The sequence below is a fragment of the Passer domesticus genome, chromosome 3 (assembly GCF_036417665.1).
Source record: "Passer domesticus isolate bPasDom1 chromosome 3, bPasDom1.hap1, whole genome shotgun sequence".
Classification (NCBI taxonomy): domain Eukaryota; kingdom Metazoa; phylum Chordata; class Aves; order Passeriformes; family Passeridae; genus Passer; species Passer domesticus.
In genome coordinates this window covers 21314563-21335360 of record NC_087476.1, presented here as the reverse complement: position 1 = coordinate 21335360, position 20798 = coordinate 21314563, and the positions used below count along the sequence as shown (strand labels likewise).

Here is a 20798-nt window from a genome sequence, read left to right as displayed (position 1 = left end):
GGTTGAGTGTCTTCTCCTTCATTTTGTCCCAATGCTTCTGCTTTTTAACATCAGTTGTGCTAAAAACTCTTATGTGTTGACTTAGCACTTAATAAACTAAAGTACTTGCATGCAGTGCTGGGTGACTGTAACCACTTGAAACCCTTGGCTCCACTCACGTTGTGCTCTGACTTCAGAGCAGCTCTTAACCAGCAGGCTGGTGTTCAAGCAGAGGTCGTGTCTCATCTCGACTGAGAGGCAGCGCTCTTCTGGGAGCTATAAAATAGATAAGCAACAATCATAAAGTGTCACTGGGGTTTTAGAAGATACAGTAACCACAACACGTGGCTTTAGCATGACTGTAAATTTGTCACTATCCCCTGATTTGATTCCATTACATAGTTAGAATGTAAGTTTTGTACATGGTTTTATTCCTGGCTAGCTGGAAGAAATTTCCATGTGATACAGCAGATCCATTAAAATCTTCCAGAAATAACTCTTCTCTCTGACATCAGGAATTAATATTCTTGCTGTTTCATGCTACTTTAAATACTATATAATTCAAGATGACACTAAAATTAGACAACTGATACAGCTATGGGAAATTGTTTTCACTTTTAAAATCTCTATTGTTTTATTTCTCTGTGGAGTATTGTCTCTCCTTAAGGTGCCTGACTTGTGTTCATACTGATGAGAGTTGCGTGGCTGTGGCAGCAGTATAATATCTGAGATCGTATCATTCTGACTCATGCTTTCTGAATATGTAACGATTTTAACCACTACTGGATTTTCTTAGCTTCCCTTCAGCTTTAATTGCCACATTACATTCCAGTATGAGTGTGCACAGACGTGTCTGAGTTATAGTTTGTGGAGACAATTTGAAAACCTGTGGTGGGTAGGAAGTAGCATATTGTGTTTTTATGGGCCATACTTGCCCCTGTGGACGGAGCCAGCAGAAAACCTATACAAAATCCAGTTCCATGGAGATCCAGCCTGACAAGTCAGGTAGCACTTGGCTACTGTTGCAGACTTCATCCTCTGCCTTCACTGAACATTACCAGAAGCAGATCAGGTAAAATTACCTCAATTCTGCTTTATGAAAGTTTGGCTTTGGGCAGCAATTCCCTAACTTTGTAACTCAGTGTACTTTTTTCCCACCAAGTTTCTTCACAGTTCCCCATGCTCCTTTGTCATTAAATCCATTAGTGAAAACAAATATAAAGGAGCTGCTGAACTCTTTGCATAACTTTTGCAAAATACTGCTGCTCTGTGGATCATAGGCCAGGACACTTGCCATGGAGAACAAGGCTGCTCATCAATTAGCCTCACAGTTTCTCACAGAACTGGAGGTGATGAAAAAACTGGGACACCCATTGTGGAAACCATCTCAGTTTTAGTCGCTTGATTTCCCTACTTAACCTGAGTTCCCAAGGCTCCATTTATAATTGATGTACAGGAATAACTATGTCTGAAGGGCAAATTTTCTCACCTATCTTTGACATCTTATCTTAGGATAAGGTGAATCATCTTTGGTATTTCTTATTTTTCTCCATTAGCTGTAAAGTCAGACTGGTACAGCAGTAGACAATTTTTAAATGTCTGAATTACGTGAGATGAATCATTGTCCCAGTGTAGAAAAGACCTTGTCCTAAAGAAATCAGGTATCACACAGTTCACATGGTATGTATTTTGTGAATTTCTGTAGCCCAGCTGATGCAGCAAATATTCAAGGGGACTGATATTGTAATCCTGCAATGTAATGGGCATCAGGACTTGCTGAGATCCTGTGTTCTGCAAGGGGCAGTTAGCCTGGGGCAACAACAGTAGAGTGCTGAGTAGAGGCAGGAAGGGAAGCATTTGCTGTGCTGTGCCCCAGAAACCTCAGGTGGCCCCTGCCCAGTCACATACAGCAGACTTCCTTCTGGACATGCAGCCCTTGCTTTGTGTCTCTGATGTACCAGCAGTGGTGCTCAGTAATTAAAATTAAATACAGTTTGGAACAAAAGAATATTATCAAGTGTTCTCTGGTTAAAAAGTTAAAATCCAAATGAAGAAATAGTAGTGGGAAGGTTTTTTTGTCTCACACACCTCTTTAATCTGCATCAAGGAAAACAAAGTATTCCTTCTAGAAGGCATAATGCTGCAATGTCTCCAGTGCAGAAATAGGCAATAGTGCTGAATGTCTTTCTCATGACAGGGTCACCAAACAGCATCCTGATCCAGAGCACACCTGCTCAGAGCTTATCAGGGCCACACTCTTCCAGGGCAAGGTAATATATTAATTTTCTTTCTCCCACTGGCTGCACCAGTAGCTGCATTGCTGCCATTCCCAACTTGTGGGCTGTCTTGCAGGATTGGGCTATCATGGTAGCTGCAGCAAAAGCACAGCTCCTCAGCCAAAATTAGCCAGTAGGTCACATCAAAAATTAATCATCCCAGTCTCAGGTGGCTGATTCTTGGCAGAATTTCTCATTTAAGGAGGTTAGGAATAATTTAACCAAATAATTATTTTATCCAGATGAAATATTCACTCCACATCCTATAACTCAAAAAACGTTAGGCCTTCCTAGATAATAGGCTCAGAGTATAGCTCACAGCATATGCAGGCTAGCTTCTCTAAGTAGGCAAAGTAGAATCCTGCAGGTAGTGCACCCATGGCAACATGGGATTGCATATGGGTCCATACTCAATTATTTACCCAGCTAATTAGGTGGGCTTTGCAGCCTTTGCTCAGAGTCCATCACATTGTGGGCACATGCCCGCACACGAGGCAGAACTGGTATGTCTGCACAGACTTGCCACCAGTGCCTTTGCGCATGCAAAGCTGTTGGTAGACAATTTTAGGTTTCTGGGTTGGTTGTTTTGTTGGGTTTTGGGGTTTTTTTATGATTTGGATTGGCACAAGGATGTATTGAAGAAATAAATGTTGCAGCATCAAAATTCTGGAACATATAATAGTTGAAACTTGCTGGAATTCCTTCTGTGAATAGATTACTGGAGTGTCAGATACTTAGTGGTAGTAGCAAATGTCTATGCTCCCTACAGTGCCCAGGCTAGAAGCCAACATGTAAAACCAAAACAAAGAGAAAATAAAACCTGACTTCTTTTGCTCATCCTGTGTTTAACAGCTGAACACTCCCATGTGAAATGCTTCTTGGTGTTGTAATACAACAGACTCAAGGACTGGTTTGATGCTATTGCTGGAACAGACCAAATAGTTATTGTATTTCTGCTGAGCAAAGATGCCTAAAATACATTTTTTATATTTGGAATACATAACCTGTACATGCTGTATACATGTTACACATGATGTGTTGTATACATCTGATGCAAGGCCAAGCTGATCTGCCTGTATTATTTTTCACATATCCCTGTAATACAACCAGATAGTAGAATTGGGACAAAAGTGCTGTTTGCACCATGAGGGTTATCAGCTTGTAGAAGATAGAGCCTTAGAATTATAAGGAAAAATAAATAATAAAGATTTCTTCAGTGTTGGTTTGCATACTTCTGTGCTTCAGAGAAAAATTACTATTGTTTTTAATTTAAGAAAAAGCAATCGGCATTAAAAAAAAGACCTTATTAACACAGAATTCTGCTGCCCAAAAGAATGTTCTGAATAGGTGGGGCAGCTTTTAATGAGGTTGAAAACATCTGATAAGGTTAAAAGATGGGAAATACACATTTACTTAGATAAATAATTAATAAAATGTGCACATCAATTTGCTAAAAATATAACCCAAAAGAATTTGGAAAAAAAATTTAAAGCCTATCCTTGCTCTTTACATTGCTGAATTTATCCAGTCATTTCTTCCCAGCCATATTTAGCCACAGATCATTCCCATCACCTGTTTCATCTACATATATAGAGCAAAATACCTCATTATCTGTACATTTCTCCCCAAATGCCATATGGAACGTTGTCATATATTGGCATAGGCTATAACCAGCTTTGCTGCCCTGAAAGGCAAGGGAAGGACGGGCACATGGATCCTACCCGATACAGCCTCACAGTGTGTGTCTGTAACCTCTGCAGTGCCCTGCACTTCAGCAGTGCAGATGCAGCTTAGGTTAACTGATGGTGTCAGTTGCTTGTGATCAGGATTAAAAGCATCACAGGCTGCTCTGCTTCTGCTCTGCAGAAGACTGGTTGCTCTTACAAATCTTGGGAGTAATCCTCCTTATCAAAGCATGCAGTCTGTGCTACCCAACTCTACAGAAAATAAAAATCTCCTTAGGGAACACTGAAAAGCATTTAGTAAGTGTAGTCTGGCAGGCATGTTCTGTAACTTGAAATGCACACAGATAGAGAAAACCAGAAAAGCCCACAGGAAACAATTTAAACAATTTGATTTGGAAGGCGTGAGCAAATGCAGTTTTTGTACCCACATTAAAAATGATCCTGATGCTCAGTTGAAACCCACAGAGTTTCTCTCCAATGCTGAATAAGGGAAAGGAAAAATGAAACTTCTGTAGCTCTGTAGCTGAGTTTTTTAAAATTTAAAATCATTCTCATTATCTGCTTTTGGACATTTAAGACACATAGGTTTCAGTGGAAATCAGGTACTTCAGTGCTTTGAGAAAAACTCTGCTGGAGTCTCAGCTGAACCTTTTGATGTCAAAATACTCCTGAAATTGTATTTCCAGTAAATTCTTACAATGATTTAATCTCCCCCAAGGTGTGTCATTTTAATCCTAGGTGTTCTGGCTCATCTTGTAGGTTTGGACACACACTAATGATAACTGTGATTATCGCTGGAGTATAACAATATGTACAACAGTAGAACTTGCAGTTCTGCTGTCAAGGCCTGTTTTGCTGGAGGAAAAAAATTCCTTTGAACACCTTTGAAGGTCATGCTGTGAAAGACTAACTGCTTTATAGTGTGGTTTATGGAGCTTGGCCAAAACACTTGAAGAGCTTTTGGTCATATATCGGCATTGTTGCATTTCTAATGGAGTTACACAGTAAATCTTCATTTGCTAGGAAATTTCTGATCCTTTCATCTGAAGCTGTTTTAGTGTTGCTTTGTTGATTCTTTGTTTTAGGAGGAAAAAGAGTGTTTCTGGCAATTTGGTAGCTGGTCATGTCTTTAAAGAAAATGCTATTAAATAAGCACAATTGCAAGGCAGCAGCAACTAATTCTGAAAAATCTCGAGCTAGATTTCTCCAATTTAATAGCAGATAGATCTGGCAGTGTGCATGATGCATTTGTGAGGAAACAGGATGCAGATTCTACATACAGCTATAAAGCCCCTAAATCTTAAATGGTATAAGAAGTAGACCAGAATTTTGAGCTGTAGCATGGTGCAAGCAGCTGATGAACCATGCCAGATTACAGTGGCACTCTTCATACCAGCTTGGTACCTGTGTGGTACATGTCACGTCTATGCTAGTAGGTATTTCTATCTCCTGACAGGTCCCAACTTCCAGACTTTTAGGCAACCACCCCACAGAAAGGTTTTATGGATACATGTAAGGCTGCATCAGTATCAAGAAACAAGAGGCAGAAAACCTATTCTGCAAATGGCACCACACCATTTGCATGGACATAGTTAATCAGTTCCTAAAATGCAGCAGGTAAGTGGCTTTGCCAGTGCTGTCTGCCAGAAGCAGCCCAGGCCAGGCTGAACCCCAGCCAGCCAACCACCACCTGTGATCCCAGCTCAGCGCTCCAGTTGCTGCCCTGGTCCTGGCCAGTTTACTCACACAGACATTTTCCACCTCCACATGTACAGGACTCCTGCAAGGAGGAGTTTAAAGGGCTAATCATGGGCTTAGAGAGCAGCAATGGCTTTAATCTGTGTGCTTTTACAGACTCATCATATAGCTTCAAGTCAGGCAAATACTTTTCAACTTATTTTCTTCCTAGCTACAGATACTAATCTGCCTTCTTAACAGGACTATTATTATGTGAAGTATTATTACTATGAAGCTATGTAAAGCAATCTAAAAATACTGTTATCAGCTCCATGGTATTCTCATTGCAATACAGACTAGCTCATGCAGAACCCTCCATTACAGCTGCACCTTTCAAATGACTGATATTCACCTGCAAATGCATTTTACAAAACTCAATTTGTCTATATGCAGCCAGAAAATTAAATAGGACAGAAGAGAGAGGAACAGCACTGGCCCACAGTTCAGGAAACCCTTCCCAATATTCAGGACTCTCTCAAAGAGGCAGTAAGCAATTTTATCCCTCAGATTATCACCATAAATAATGAACTGTACATTCCCATTGGGTCAGAATCTGTCTCCAGATGTGCACAGGTATCCCATACTCATATGATTTGATGTTTTTCAGAACCATGTATTAAAGAGATGTGGTATACAGCCAGGAGCAAAAAGGCAGGCTTTCCTAGCAACCAAAGAATTCTCAGTAAATCCTCTTGGTTGTTTATTCTAGCACAGGTACACTCGAAAAGGCTATTGCTGAGCCTGATAAATAGAAGTCTCTGTATTTAAACACAATCATGGGATTATGTATGTATCCTTTAGGGCAAATTAATTAGAAAGAATTGCCTGTTAGCAACTGAAAATTAATTTCCTCTCTTAAAGCCTTTGCTCTGCAATACTCATTTTCAAAATTAATGCTTCTCATTTTTATGCAGCATGCATGCTGCCCAAGTGCTGATGCTTACTCCACACAGCATAGTAGAAATTCTTCTGCTTAGACACTACTTGGGTCCTTATAATAAATGACTGCATAATTTTCAGAAACTGCATTTTCTGGCATTTAAATTGTGGAAATATAAAACTAAAATAGAATTCATCTTTGTCATCCTAACTACATATCCTATTTTCTCTTGCATGAGTCCATTAACATATATATTATTCATTAATGCATGACCCAAATTCTAACCTTCTAGTTAAAATGACAACCCAAGATGTTCTTCTGAAGTTAATTTTTATCGTATTTTTTATTCAACATTTTTCTCAAATTATATTTTGAACATAAATACACAAGTTTTATGGCTCATGTTACAAAATACACTACTATGTGTTAGAAAACATATATAGACTATATCGTAGTGGTTACATTTGCTCCCATTTTCTCCTATTATTTTCATAACTTCTATTAATCTAGAAAAGCAGTATCAGAAAGCAAAATCCAACCTCCGAGCAGAACAGTCTACAACAGCTATAAGGACTATTTGTCAGCTGTAAGAGAAACTTTGGTTCCTGCCTGTTTTTATAGTAAGGTAATACCAGAAAGTTGCATGTCAAAAAGTAACATTGCCCCTAAAATCTAGTTTATGACAATATGTATTTTTAAAGACAGACATACAGCTTCTCTTTTGCTTTACAGCTTAGTAAGATAAATAGATAGGTATTTTCAAAAGAGGGGAATTGAATGAGGGACCCATTCTTTTCTTACAGAAGTCACCGGCAAAACTCCAACATACTTTCAGAAGAGCAGATTTGTAATTTGTTCTATTGACAGAACTGAAGAAAATTACATTTCAACTGACAGGATAAATGTCTCCTTACAACTCTCAAGAGTACTGCTAGAGGATCCTGTAATGCATGGATTTCCAGTTGAGTGTGTGGTGGACTCTACTTACTGCCCCTAGTGATCAAGATCCATCAGGGAGTAGATGTGATTCTCCAGTCCTGAAGGCAGGGACATGGAATACCATGCCCAAGGAGCATGTGAAATAAAACCTGTGGTCTTTTTGCTGCAGTGTAGCCAAGGGATACTAGATTATATATGCTTTATACATAGAAGAATCTCTTAACTTGCTTTTCAGCATACATACATTAAACTGTACAATGTAGTACTTCCACACAGTGGGCAAAGAGCAGCTCCCAGGGCCATAGCTATGGAAGAGTATAGAAAATGAAACTGGCCTTGACCTCTCAAGCCAGGGGAGCCTAAGCAGTAGGTCAGGGAGGAGAAGAAGAAAAGTTTGGGAAAATGTTGCCAGCTGCCTGGCTTAGAGGCACTCTGCTTTTTTCCTTTTTTTTTTTTTTCCTACCAGGACTCAAGCCAACACTAAGCCTATGCCAACACTGACAATACTCAACTGAAGTTGCAAGACACATAGCAAAAGACATGGAAGAAAAGCACATAGCAGTAATGAAGATCCTAAGCCTACAATCCCATCTATAACAAGTGTCCTTTGTGACTCATTGAAATCCATGCTATTAGGGTTCAATGGAGGATGTGGGCAAATCCCTGAAATCAGGACGCATAGCTGATTCTGAAATGCCTGTTTTGGGGTCATCTTGATAGAAAAGACTGAAAATTTAGACATACAGAGATCTGTTGCAAAATTAAGAAAATAAATTTCAGCATAATTTTAAAACCACCAACCCTACTATGATATCCAACAAAAATACCTCAGTTTCTAGTACGGTTTTCCTTGAAATGGCACATGCTGGGAAACACTGTCCTTATGGTTGATAGTGATTTAAACTAGGCAGATTGAAACAAAACATAGTGAAATCAAGGCTTTGAATTAGAAGTAGCAAAAACAATTTCAGGGCAAATCACCCTCTTACTGGGATAATAATGTAGCCAGAAGTTTTATTCTATTCTAGTCAATGCATACATCTGATAAACGTTCTACTTCAGATTGCATTTTACTGAAAATGATGGATAGAATTAGAGTTCTTCACAAAACAGAAATTTAATCATTCTAATTTCTCCGTACTTCAATCTACTGAGGAAGGAAAAGAATGTTCTCAGCAACTCTGTTCAACAAGATACCTACATTAAACAGATTTTGACTGAAGGATGTGTCTTGTCACCATTTCGGGCAATGTCTTTATGAGCTGAAGCATTTGTCTTGTATTTCATATGTGCAGAGATTAGTGCAACAGGCAATTTCAGTACGAATCCCACATTCAAAGTTTTCTTTGGAAATACATAAATTCATGACTAAAATGTTGATCAGGTCCCTACTTAGAATTCATCCTTTTAACAGTACCAAAGTGACAACTTTCCCATCTGAGGGAATGAAGCTGTGCATCCCACTTTCCCAATTCCCATTTACAGGGCCGTGCTTTGCTGAAACTGGGTGAAAAGAAGGGCTTGCCACTCAGGTATGACCATATCTCTGCTGTTGCACTGGGACAGTATTTGATAGAAGCTTGCCTGGGGCCACAGCACAACTCAGCTAATGTAGGACTTACAGTGATTACCTGTACTTGCTATAGATATTCCTATATTAGTATATATATCTTCCCAATTAATTACTTAATTAATAACTTTGTTATTAATTTACTGGATGTGCATGCCTCCTTAAAAATGTTACAATCCACGTTTAACTTTGCTATTGAGTTGCAGAGGGAGGATGTTAGCAGCACAACAACGCACAGCTGTCCTGTATCTGTATTTTCTATTTGCCCAAAGCCATCACATCCCTGCAACTTTCTGTATAACAAAAACAAGTGGCATACACATCGCACCTACCAAGAAAATTAATGTGACTTGTGTACTGCAACATTTCTGATAACACTGAGCATTAGAATTTAGTATTTTTTAAAAAATCTATGTTCTATGTTGAAATAAACAAACACTGATTAATTAATTTAGCCAGTTTTGTTCCAACCAAAGTCTGGTATGTGGAATGAAGTTTTAAACTATTATAATTCTTGCCAAATTAATACTAGCTCACATTAGATTACTTATTTAAAAATATTTGTTAATTTGTTAAAATCTACTCTTTCATGCAATATGTCACTTTGGAAAAAGTAGAAATAACTGATTTATGCAAGCAGAAACTAGCATGAGACATGGCATGTCTTCCTTGCCTTCCCTAAGTGCTATAGAACATAATTAAGATATTTATAAATGTGAGTATAAATAAGGTAAGAGATTCTAAAACAATTTTAAAGTCCCTAACATTCCTTTTTTTTTCCTAAGTATCAAAGACAGCACCAATAGCTAAACATTTTCCAATGCTCTAACACTGCAGAATGTTCTAAGTATGTGAAGACTGTCTTGCACCCTTAATCCTGTGATCCAAGCCTACTGAAATTGCTCCCAGGCGTATAAAGCCTATCTGCTTGGGTCCTAAGTTGGCATTAGCCACAAAAGGATATCACATTTTTTTTAATAGCAAAAACAATCTTGGATTTAGTTCAGTTAGATATTTAATAGTGGGATTTGCCAGACCATCACTGAAGACACTAATTCATCTTGTCGTTGCTGCTTGGTCTTCTTGTTCAGTCTTCTGTGTCCTTGGCCACCAGAAATTACTAGCACTGAACTTGCTTTCATTTTTTTAGATTTCTGTCTTTTGCTTTTAAATGAGATATTTTGATCCTTCAGAAGCTCATAAATGTTACTGTCCTCTGGTCTGTGTTCTAGGGAACTTGATCCATGAGACAAAGTAAGGGATCCAGAAGATGATGACAAGTCACTTCTTTGTGCAATGGACCCTGCTGAATCCCCCAGCCAAACTGCAGTGTCCTGGGTGTTACTAAGGGAAGAGCCCGGTCGTTCACTGTGCAGAATGTTCTTTTGGTCATCGTCCTTAGGTTCTGAGCCAGGAGGGAGGCTGTTTCTCAATTTGTTTCTGTTCTTTTTGTTTATAGATGTAGCTGTTACAAGAAACTTGACTGGGCTATTGTGTGCATGGTATGACACCATTCCTCTTCCTGGAGCCAAAAGAAAAGACACAATTAAAGAACATTATTTCTCAGACCACAGTGTTCTACCATAATTAGTTCATGAAATTTGCTCAGAATAGCGTAACTCTTTTATTAGAGCCCTAGTATATGCATCCAGTCTTTTGCCTTGTGTGGACACAATTTACAGAAAAAAAAAAAGTACCAAAATAATGTTCTACCACGAGTGTTTCAGGACTAATAAATCAGCTGAAATATGGCATATGAACTTTAGATTATGTACTTTTGTGCTCTGTTCTCACTATGGCATGAGCACAGAAATACTGCTGGCTTTTTAGCTGGCATCAACACAAATGTAACACTGTGTTTTCTCCAGTAATCCCCACATATTTTGTATACCCCAAATCAATCCTGTTCTACCTCTGTACCTCTCCAGAACAGTATAAGAACATCTGTTTTATCACAACAGACCCATCCACACTGTAGAATAGGAACTAAAACTCATCCTTCTGGTTGTCTAGTTACCATTCTAGATTCAGAAGGAACTGACTGAACAACCATTTTTTCTCTTTTTTTTTTTTTTTTAAGTATTTAATCAGTGATATATTGGTGGTACAAGGAAGATTTACACAGTGCAAATCATTAGAATGTATGAAAAACAAATTGCACGTGGCCAAATTGAGAAGCTGTAACAGTATCAAAAAATTTGCCTTTTACAGCAGAAAAAAAAGGAGAAAAAAAATTGAATTCTACCAAGTAAGCTACAATATTATAAAGAGCTAGGGTAGCAAGGGGAAAAACCCACAAATCTTATAAATCACTACATCCATCCCTAACTCCCAAAGGCATTTCACATTTTAAGAAAACAGATTCTGCTTTTACAGGAAGTACATTCATATAAAGATGAATTATCACTATTGGAAACGTAATGGGGAAAAGACACAGTTTTAAAATTCAAAATATACCTATCAGTGAGTATAAAAACAGATCTCTAAATGTAATGTTTCTGGGTCTGTGAAATCTGACAAATCTTGATCCCAGATAAATGCAAGAATATATGACATAAACCGAAATAATAAAAACAGAAAATGGAAGAATGAGAGAATTTTTGATTCTGCAACTATGCATATTCTTGTAATTGTATTTATTTTCACCTAAGATAGGTTCCAGATTTTTACAAAGCATTTATCCTGTGTCATACCAGATTATTGCTGCGTATTTTGCTGAACACAGAGGATTTAATTTTCATTTTGTTAAGTTACATAAGCTTTTTTTTTCCCCTGGAGGAAGCTGCAAACAGCTTGCCTCATAGACTCTGCCAGCTTCCCTCTGCAACACAGAAGCTTGAGCAGAATTGTGAAACCAAAACACTGGGGAAAAGCCCCTATTAAACACACTTTGAAAACCTTGCTTCTAATAGTAGCCTAAACATTTGTATAGTGATACAGCAGCATTCGTGTGCTTGTATTTCAAATGGGGTAATATGAAAGTAACTCATAAATACATCTCTCCAGAATGCAAAAACCTTGATCACTGTTAAAAAAATGAAATATATACTCTCATATATTCCTAGTCTCTAGTTTGGGGGAAAAGGGAACACAATCAATTTATTCAAAAACCGGTTACACAACTTGCTCATTTTTAAGTATATGTGTCTCTAAACATAATGCATCTATTTTCCCTAAATCTGGAAATAAGACTGTCTGCATTCTCTTCTCATCCCTATATATTTGGCTGTACTCTGACAGGATTAATGCCTATCTCAAAGAAAAACAGTTGTCCCCTCTCAAACAACTGAGACAAAACCAGACAAGTATCTGGATAATACTGTAAAGCTCAGAAAGAACAATAAGTGTAATTTCATCACACAGTTCCAACTTTTATCTAAACAATACATATAATTTGACAGGTTCACTTAAGTTACTGGCAGAAGAGAAGTGACATCTTCAGTACTTGATCTGTTTGAGAAATTTCACTCACCAGTTACTTTGGGAATCCCCTGCAAGCGTGGCACTGGCAATGCTACTATAATCCCCAGGTTTGTTCCAACCAGCAGTAGCCCATGGCACACCAGGAGGCTGGTCACAGAGACACGCTGCTGCCCTGTGGAGTTTAGCAAGTGCTCCATTACTGAACAGTGATGGCCTTTGCCTAGATCAAAGCAACTTCAGGCAAACACAATCAGCTGAACCATCTCAATTCAGCAAAGCACTCATTGCAAGGCAAATATTTTGTTGGATTATGGAATTACACTTTACATACATGACAATTTAAATATTATTGAACATGTGAAACATTCTGCCCTAAATTTCTGAACCACAGCATCCAAAGGTAGACGCAGACTGTCTCTACAAACATGCTTTTATGGACAGGCTATGTTTGTATATTCCCAACAATAAAACAGATAAGCATTTCACTTCACAATACTCAGTAACTCTATACTCAAAACTCAAGGCTGCTCATGATCATTTTTTTTCCTAGTTTTTAATCTGTGAAACTCTATCAGAAGTGCTGTGTTCACCTGTCTAAGTTTGAGTCCCCACATACCGGAATGGCATCCACATATTGGAAGAAGTCCAACCAAGATAATTAGGGGATTGAAGATATTAAAGGAAGTGCTGTCTGCGCCTACCTGATGGAAGGATGCACAGAAGACAGTCAGACTCTGTCCACATGTGCACAGTGATATCATAAGACACAACATGCTCAAATTTAGAGCATGGGAAAATTGCATTCTATGCAGGGAAAAGCTGCATCACCATAAAGGTGGTCAAAAACTGCAATGGGTTGCTCAGAGAGGTGGTGGGATCTCCATCCTCTGCAGAAGTATTTAAAATTTGGCTGGACAAGACCTTGAACAACCAGGTCTAATCAGGCCTTCTTCATGAAGGATGAGCAAGACTGCCTCCAGAGTATGTTCCAATCGAAATTACTCCATAATTTTATGTTTTTCTACAACACTATTTACAGGACTGCTATTTTTCTAGTGAAAACAAAGTAATTTTTGCTTGCAATGGTGACTAAAAATACGTTTGATTCCATTTAAATGGATTTTCAAAATGTCCTTGACAAGCTTCAGAAACTGAAACTATGATCTGCCCAAACTTTTGCCCAAGTTTATGGGGAGGAGCATTTAAACTCTGCTCGAAGCTCAAGGAGCTTCAGGTCCAAACCATACACATTCTTGGATTTATTATTAACTCTACATGTGAGCAAGCAGTCATTCCATCTTCATCATAGCTCTCAAACTGTGAATCACTTCATCAGTAGGTCTAGAATTTGAGTTCCACGTTTGATTTAACTCGAGTGAACCCTCATGTTCGACACTTTGGAGAAGGATCTTAATTATGGTGTTTCACAAATGAATGCATTTTCTGTCTTGTCCCTTGAAGCGGAGCTAATTTACATCCAGGAATATATGAATTACAGACTCCCTGGGAAATCAGGGAAGGAGCAGCTTGACAGTCACCCAAAGCACTTGACTGGAAAATAGGAGGCAGCCACAGTCCAAGTCTTTCTTCACAGAACTTTACAAAACCAAATATTAACCCAGCAATGGTGTGTTTTGAGAAACTCTCACACAGGGTCAGATCTGGAATCCAAGGTCTGTCTATCTAAAAGCACATCCTAAAACACCCTAAAGGCACAATGATTAGGTCATCCCGGTCAGGTGTAACAAGGACAAGTTTAAAAGGCTCCATCTACTTGTGCAGACCTTCAGAGACTAATATGTTGAGTTCCATGAACTACACATGTTTATGCTGGTAGGACACATCATCCTTCCTCAGCTAAATAAGCAAGGATAGTCTATGTTGTACACAAATTACAAATCTTGAATATTTTTTGCCTTTTCAATACATTTGTTGTTTAGTTTGGTTTGGTGTTAGGGTTTTTTGGGGTTTTTTTTGTTTTGGCTTTTTTGAGATATTCATGGGATTAATTTAGTTGCCAAAACAAAGTACACAAAGGCACTCCTTCAGCACAAAAGAAGTTCCAAAATAATGCCCAAACCTCTGTGCTCTGAAGTTTTCAAAAGTCAGTATTTGAATTCTGTGATTTAGAGCTCAGGCTTGCTCCATTTATTAATGACACTTGAGTCCTCTCCTACCACCTGTAGCACAGCAAGTGCAAGCTAAGGTACAAGCTTAGCTTAACTTAGAGCTTGTTCTACAAACTACACAAATACTTGAGCACAATTTTTTAACTTTTAATATTATCAAAAGCTCCAAGTGCACTATTGCCTCTCAATCCCCTGCAGAAGCAAGATGCTCCTATTTTTAAACAATAGAACTCTAATGCTTTTTAAGCATTTAAAAGACAACATTATATTCATGATTTCATACTCCAAACCTGAAGCAACTTTTAGACAGTAATTTTTACCTGACAAATATGTGTTACTGTTTCCATAGGTAAAACCAACAATTTATCAGCCAGCAACTTAGAATATTAAACACTGACCACAGCCTAAAGCATGAAACAGCTACAGCGAGGTCAAAGCAAAAATTGCTTGCTGTGAAATCTTGGATAAGCAGGAAACATCTGCATCTGAGAAGATACTTTAAATAATATAAAACAGCTAAAAAAATATATATACATTAAAAAAATATAACATAAAATATTCGTCTGCTAGCCAAGGTTTGAAATCATATTTATCTTTGTTATTTTCTGACTTTTTGTATTGATATATTTCAAATTCAGAGGGAAATAGTCAATCTAATTCCCCAGAATATATTATGCAATAAACAGACAAATTAACAAGTTAAGAAGGGAAAATGATAAACATATTCCAAAACAATAAAATACTCTTCTTTAAATATCAACTTTTAGATCACACTGTCCCAATGAAGAAAAACTGTTAAAACCTGTAAAATAATCTGACCAAGATCCTGAATTTGCAAATACTGAAGCCAATAATTAAGTGTATGGTCTGCTCTGTGTTCACCCTTCTCAGGTCTCCATTACAACAACCACCAGAGCTGGATAAATCCTCACAGATCTGAATTCAACCCCAATTAGGTGCAAGGACATTGCTCCATATCCTCTTACATGGCCATGCTGCTCCTAGAATGTGACAAACCAGCCCACTGTACAGATCTGCTGGGCTGACCTTTAGTTTTCTCATCCTTTTATAATTTCCTAGCAGTGACCATAAAGCAACTGCATTTCATGCTCTGGCACCTGGCAGGGTGGGAAAAAAGCAAGCTGTAAAGCCTCATAGTAAAGTTGGTTTTCTGTAGAGAGGAAATGATACTTTTTTTCCTTTGCTTTTGCCATCTGTTTCCAGGAAACACACATGCCATTAGAGGATATATGGATATAAACAGAATATGGCAAGTTAAGCAGAAATCATCTCTTTGTTAAACAGGTAACCTGTCATCATCCATATGAGCAATGAAGTATCAAGGTCACTGTAATTACAATAGTCTCTTTAGAAGGGCAAATTCTTGTAGAGTTGAGGGCAAAAACATGTTTAAGGATGTTCTTTAATAAAACACTGACTGTGACTATGAAAAAACAAGTGGTCTGTTCATGTACAGTATGACTTTTTTTGGTGTGAGCTGTAACAAAGGCTGGTGAAAAACTGACTTGGTTGATCCTTCAGCTACAGATCACAAAATTTAAGCATAAACTTTCTCTACAAATGATATATGTTGCACTAATGAAGTGTGAATATTTGTCTTCAAATGTTAATAGACTTCCTTGCTGCTCAGTATGCCCTCTGTTAAGATAACAGAGCTGTGCTTGGGCTCCTTAAAAGCAATCCAGCTGTATTGTGAATCCACAGTGAAGAAGACAGTGAAATAAACAGCTAGCTGGATCTGTAACAATGATTATGTTCTTCCTCTCAACCACTCTCTTCCTTTCTCACATGGCATTTGGTCTTTCGATACAGAACACAATCTTGTTATACATTATTAAGAAATAATTTTGATGACATATGAAGTAAAGGTAGTGCAGATTGGTCTAGACTGTCTATCCCACAGCCACCTCTCTGATTCTGGTTTCATTTCCAGTCCTGCATTCCAACACACAAACTTTCCACAGCTCCAGAAAGTGAGAGCCCTCCGATCTCCAAAATTCAGACGGGGACTGCCACAAATTTAAAATTACCTCCAGCAGGTAAAAGAATCTATCAGACACAGTCTTTTTTTTTTTTTTTTGCATTACTAAACTTCACCAAATCATAAGGATAATTGCCTTCTGTGCCATTTCAACTCCCCTATGATTCTGTCCTTTGCAAGACAGAGAACTGTGATATATAAAACTGTCTTCTCCTAAGAACAAAATTGGGGAAATTTACTGCTATGAGAACTCAGTATTAAGGTTATGAGACCCTCCTACTCTGCTAAATGCAGTTATCTTTAAAGTACTGTAACTCACAGTAATCATTCGTAACAGGGACAGTAAACTTTTATTTTACTTGTACAGTATAACAACAAAAAAATTCATTAACCTAATGAAGCAACATTCCTCTTATTTGCATTACTTTTAAGTGAAGACATCTCTAGGTAGCCTATTGGGCCAATAATACATCTTGTTACTTCTAAAATCCCGGGAAAAGAAGCCCAGCTTCTTTAAAGTTATACAAAGATCTTGCCTTTTTATTTCTTCTTCTTAAGACTCTTAGCAATATTTTTACACAAATTTCTTCTATCATTTCAACACCACTTGAATTTTTACTTATCTGTTATTTCTGCATATTGAGGAACTTCTATTGAATTTCAGAAAGCTAACAGAGCTGCTTACTTTAAATATCATAAAAATCTCTCATGAAGGCAAATACATATATTGTAAATATACAGCTATTTCACCATGTTGTAATTCAGTTTCACTTTGTTGGGTTTTTTTATCCTCTTTTATCTTAATATATACTATACAGAACTTGATTCTTTAGCTCCTTTTAATTCCAAAACTGCTGCTTTATTATGTAAACCTCCTACTACTCTGTCTTTTAGCTTTTGTTGTTGCAGCATTTTTGAGATCATATAAACAGGCCTGAGAGCTGCTGCTAAATAATTGAAATTCAGTTCATTTTTAGAAAGGAGTCTCCCTTTGAACATTTGCTATAATAATGTCCTACTCCCAAAATAGCCTTCCATTTCCATTCACTGGTGTGCCTTCTGTGAAGACACTGAGAGAAAAAAAAAAAAAAAAAGGAACTAAAATGGGTACAAATGACACCAAGGAGCTATAATTAGCTGAAACTCTTTTACAAAAATAATAGTATATCAGCAGTTTTATTGCCATGGCAATGAACACAAAGCTAAATTTTGGAATATTTTTACATGCAGAAAATATGTATACGAGAGGTCTTACTTCCCTTTTTCCCCCTGCCATGAACAGCAGAATATACTAAAAGTTAATATTTTTAATCTTTTTACAACTGATCTTGATTTCTTTGCACAAGTCTGATGAATTCAATCAAATTATCTATGTAAAGGCAGGCCATTTGCTGCTGTTCAGTGCTGGAGCTACGGTCAAACACCACACATAAAAAGTACCCTGTCTAGAACACAACAAACAGACAAAATTTATAATGGAGTTTTATTGCAAAGCTAATGTAATCTGGAAGAAAACATGCTAAGAAGAAGACACTGAAAAAGTGAAACATTTTTGATATAAGATTTATACCTAACTCCTGTGAGAATATAAATATAATCTCTGTGTGGGAAGAACTGGCTTCAGCTAGAAAAACTAAGCAATAAAGCTGGCACACACATTGCCCATAAAAACTGCAGAAGCTTGGTCTATTCCAGTCTACAAACAGGGAGGGACAGAAAGAATGGTTTTCCACTCATGGATACCTCATGCTCAGCCATGCCAGGACTTTTCTGTCCCTCTCCTCCCAGCACAGCCCCAGCTCCCACCTGATGTGTTGCTGATGCTGAGGTCCTTGTCATCCACTTGCTAAACTGATACAAGCCATTGCAACTGCTTATTTAACAGCTTCTGTCTTAAAACATGTAAAGAGTTTTCATTTTTAAAATTTTATCCTAACAACCACAGGTTAGATTTAAAACTAATCATTTAATTCACCAAATTAGAGCTCAGGTCAGCAAAACACAGAACACATTCCAAAATGGCAGCATGTGAGTGGTTCAGCTGAGTTCCCTGGATCTACTGATATAACTAAAGGTAAGCAAGTGGTTTTTTGGTCCAGATCCTAGGCAAAATGATTCCATCATGTACTAGGTTCTAAGGTTCCAAAAGCAAATGCTAATCTCTGCAAAGTAAACACAATTTCATGACAGATTACATTGTCCAGCTGTTTCACAGTCACACAAAAATATGACCAAACAGAAGAATCCACCTGCTTATCTCAACCTGTTGTTACTCAGCCAGCTCACTGCACACATTGTTCACCTGGGCAGGAGATGGACTATGACTTACTGAAGTAAATAGTCAGGAGACACTTACCAGACTCAAAGTCTGAGATGAATCTTCTGATTCTAGCCTATTCTACAGCACTGAAGAACAACAGTGATAAAACAAAAATGTTACCATGTGATGCAATTCAGCTACCTGGCAACATATTGTGAACAGGTGTGGCAATGTTAACATCCTGGAGGTGTTTCAGTGTCTCTGTGTGGAACAGTCGAAGGGTAGATCCTGATGTGAAGGCAATCCAGACTCCCACTCCAGCCACAGCCATGTGAGAGATAACCATCCCTTCCTCTTGATGGGCTTCAAAATGGTTCTGCAACAAAATGCAAGTCAAGGATATCACTCAACCTTTCCTACCAGATTTTCAGTGTAAGCACCATATCTTCATCCTCTTTGACAAGTACAAAGCTTCCTCTGCCTTGCTCAGGATATGTTCTGATAGAAATGTATGATGTGTTAATTTCCCTGGGACTTTTTTTGGAAATATATCATCATTAGTATAGAAGGATTCTCAGCTCTTGAACCAGGGTTCCACCTAACAGATTAACTCAGATTTTCTGATTTTTAAAAATATTGCATTATAGGGGTTGGCAAGCCCAAAACAGCTCAGACTTAAAAGGACTTTGTATTTCTTTATTTATACTCCTTTGGGAAAACTACCACAGCTGTACTTTCATCTACAGCAGAACTTCTATTTCAACAATAAAAAATACTTTTCTTTTGTTCTGCTGGGGATCATTTCATAACAACAATAACAGAATGTAATAAAAAGTCGTATTTAGAAAGTAGAGTGTTTAAGAATACAAACACACAATTATTTGCACAATTACACACATAGCAATGTCAGCTTTAATATCACAGTTTGGTTTTTGATGCTTCTGAATTTCACAAGTATTAGCTATATTGTTTTCCCGTCCTTCAAAGAATTGGTGCTTCTCAGTATAAAAGCCAAAATCCTCTAAATATAAGTAACACAACACTTTGAAGATAGACCTTTTTCCTTGATCTAGAGCCAGTTACAACCTGGCTCCAGGAATGCAGAAACCTCTCTCTCTGTATGTCTCTAACATGTGAGATAAAGCTGTAGTAAAGTTTCTTAATCATTAACAAGAAGGAGGGATTGTTTTCCCTCCAGTTTTGTCTTGTAAGAAGACTGTCTCTGAAGTTGAACACAGCCTTTTATTGTTGTGCCAGCTATTATCAGAGAACCAGTCTGATAAACACAAAACTTACTTAGCTAAATAAATGACAAACTGTTCCTTGGATAAAAATCTCTCACTGAGGGGTATGGAAGTAATAAGTGCTCTAATATTGACTTAATGTATTATATATTCTTTATTACATTTGCAGATAAAATGCAGAAGTACCTTCTCCTTCCTTGTGAAATACACTTAAATTTTTCCAGGTGTTACAATTAAGTTACATTTTGGCATTTTTTTAATTAAAATTTAAATATAATAAGGTTATAGATATATTGTCCAAATTTTCCATGAAAATTCAACTAACAGGCTAAGATCAGAGACAAAGAAAAACGTTTGGTATTATGCTTACTAAGCACTTAATTTTTTTTTTATACTTTATTACTGCATAAACTATTATTTTCACTGAGAAATTTGCTGTTTAAAGAGGATGGGAATTATCTTTTGTGTTTTTCATTTGTTAACATTATTCTCCAAATGTTCAGTTTTAGTAAATAAACAGAATTTTCTCTTCAGCTGTCAGGCAGTGGTTCAGTTTTTGAGTGTTACTGTATTACCTTTTGATTCTTTGAATAATAACACTGCAGAATGTAAGGCAAGCAACTCTGGCAGACACATTTATATTCATTGTTTTCCTCAGGTAACCAATATTAATT

At 37.5% G+C, this 20798-nt stretch overlaps 1 protein-coding gene across 8 annotated transcripts in view; it reads right to left on the bottom strand.

Moving 5' to 3' along the window:
• Positions 1-6881: 6881 nt before the first annotated feature.
• ARHGEF10 (Rho guanine nucleotide exchange factor 10) overlaps positions 6882-20798 on the bottom strand; it is a 123071-nt gene continuing 109154 nt past the window's right edge. For 7 of the 8 annotated variants that reach the window (XM_064412115.1, XM_064412117.1, XM_064412114.1 and 4 more), the window contains 3 exons: positions 19082-19256; positions 12539-12661; positions 6882-10588 (listed from right to left, as the gene is read on the bottom strand). In XM_064412115.1, the coding sequence (XP_064268185.1) occupies positions 10074-10588; positions 12539-12661; positions 19082-19256 (813 nt within the window). In that variant the 3' untranslated portion in view covers positions 6882-10073. Of the gene's footprint in view, positions 10589-12538; positions 12662-18426; positions 18513-19081; positions 19257-20798 lie in introns of those variants that run through there. The other variant, XR_010358173.1, reaches the window with a different exon arrangement.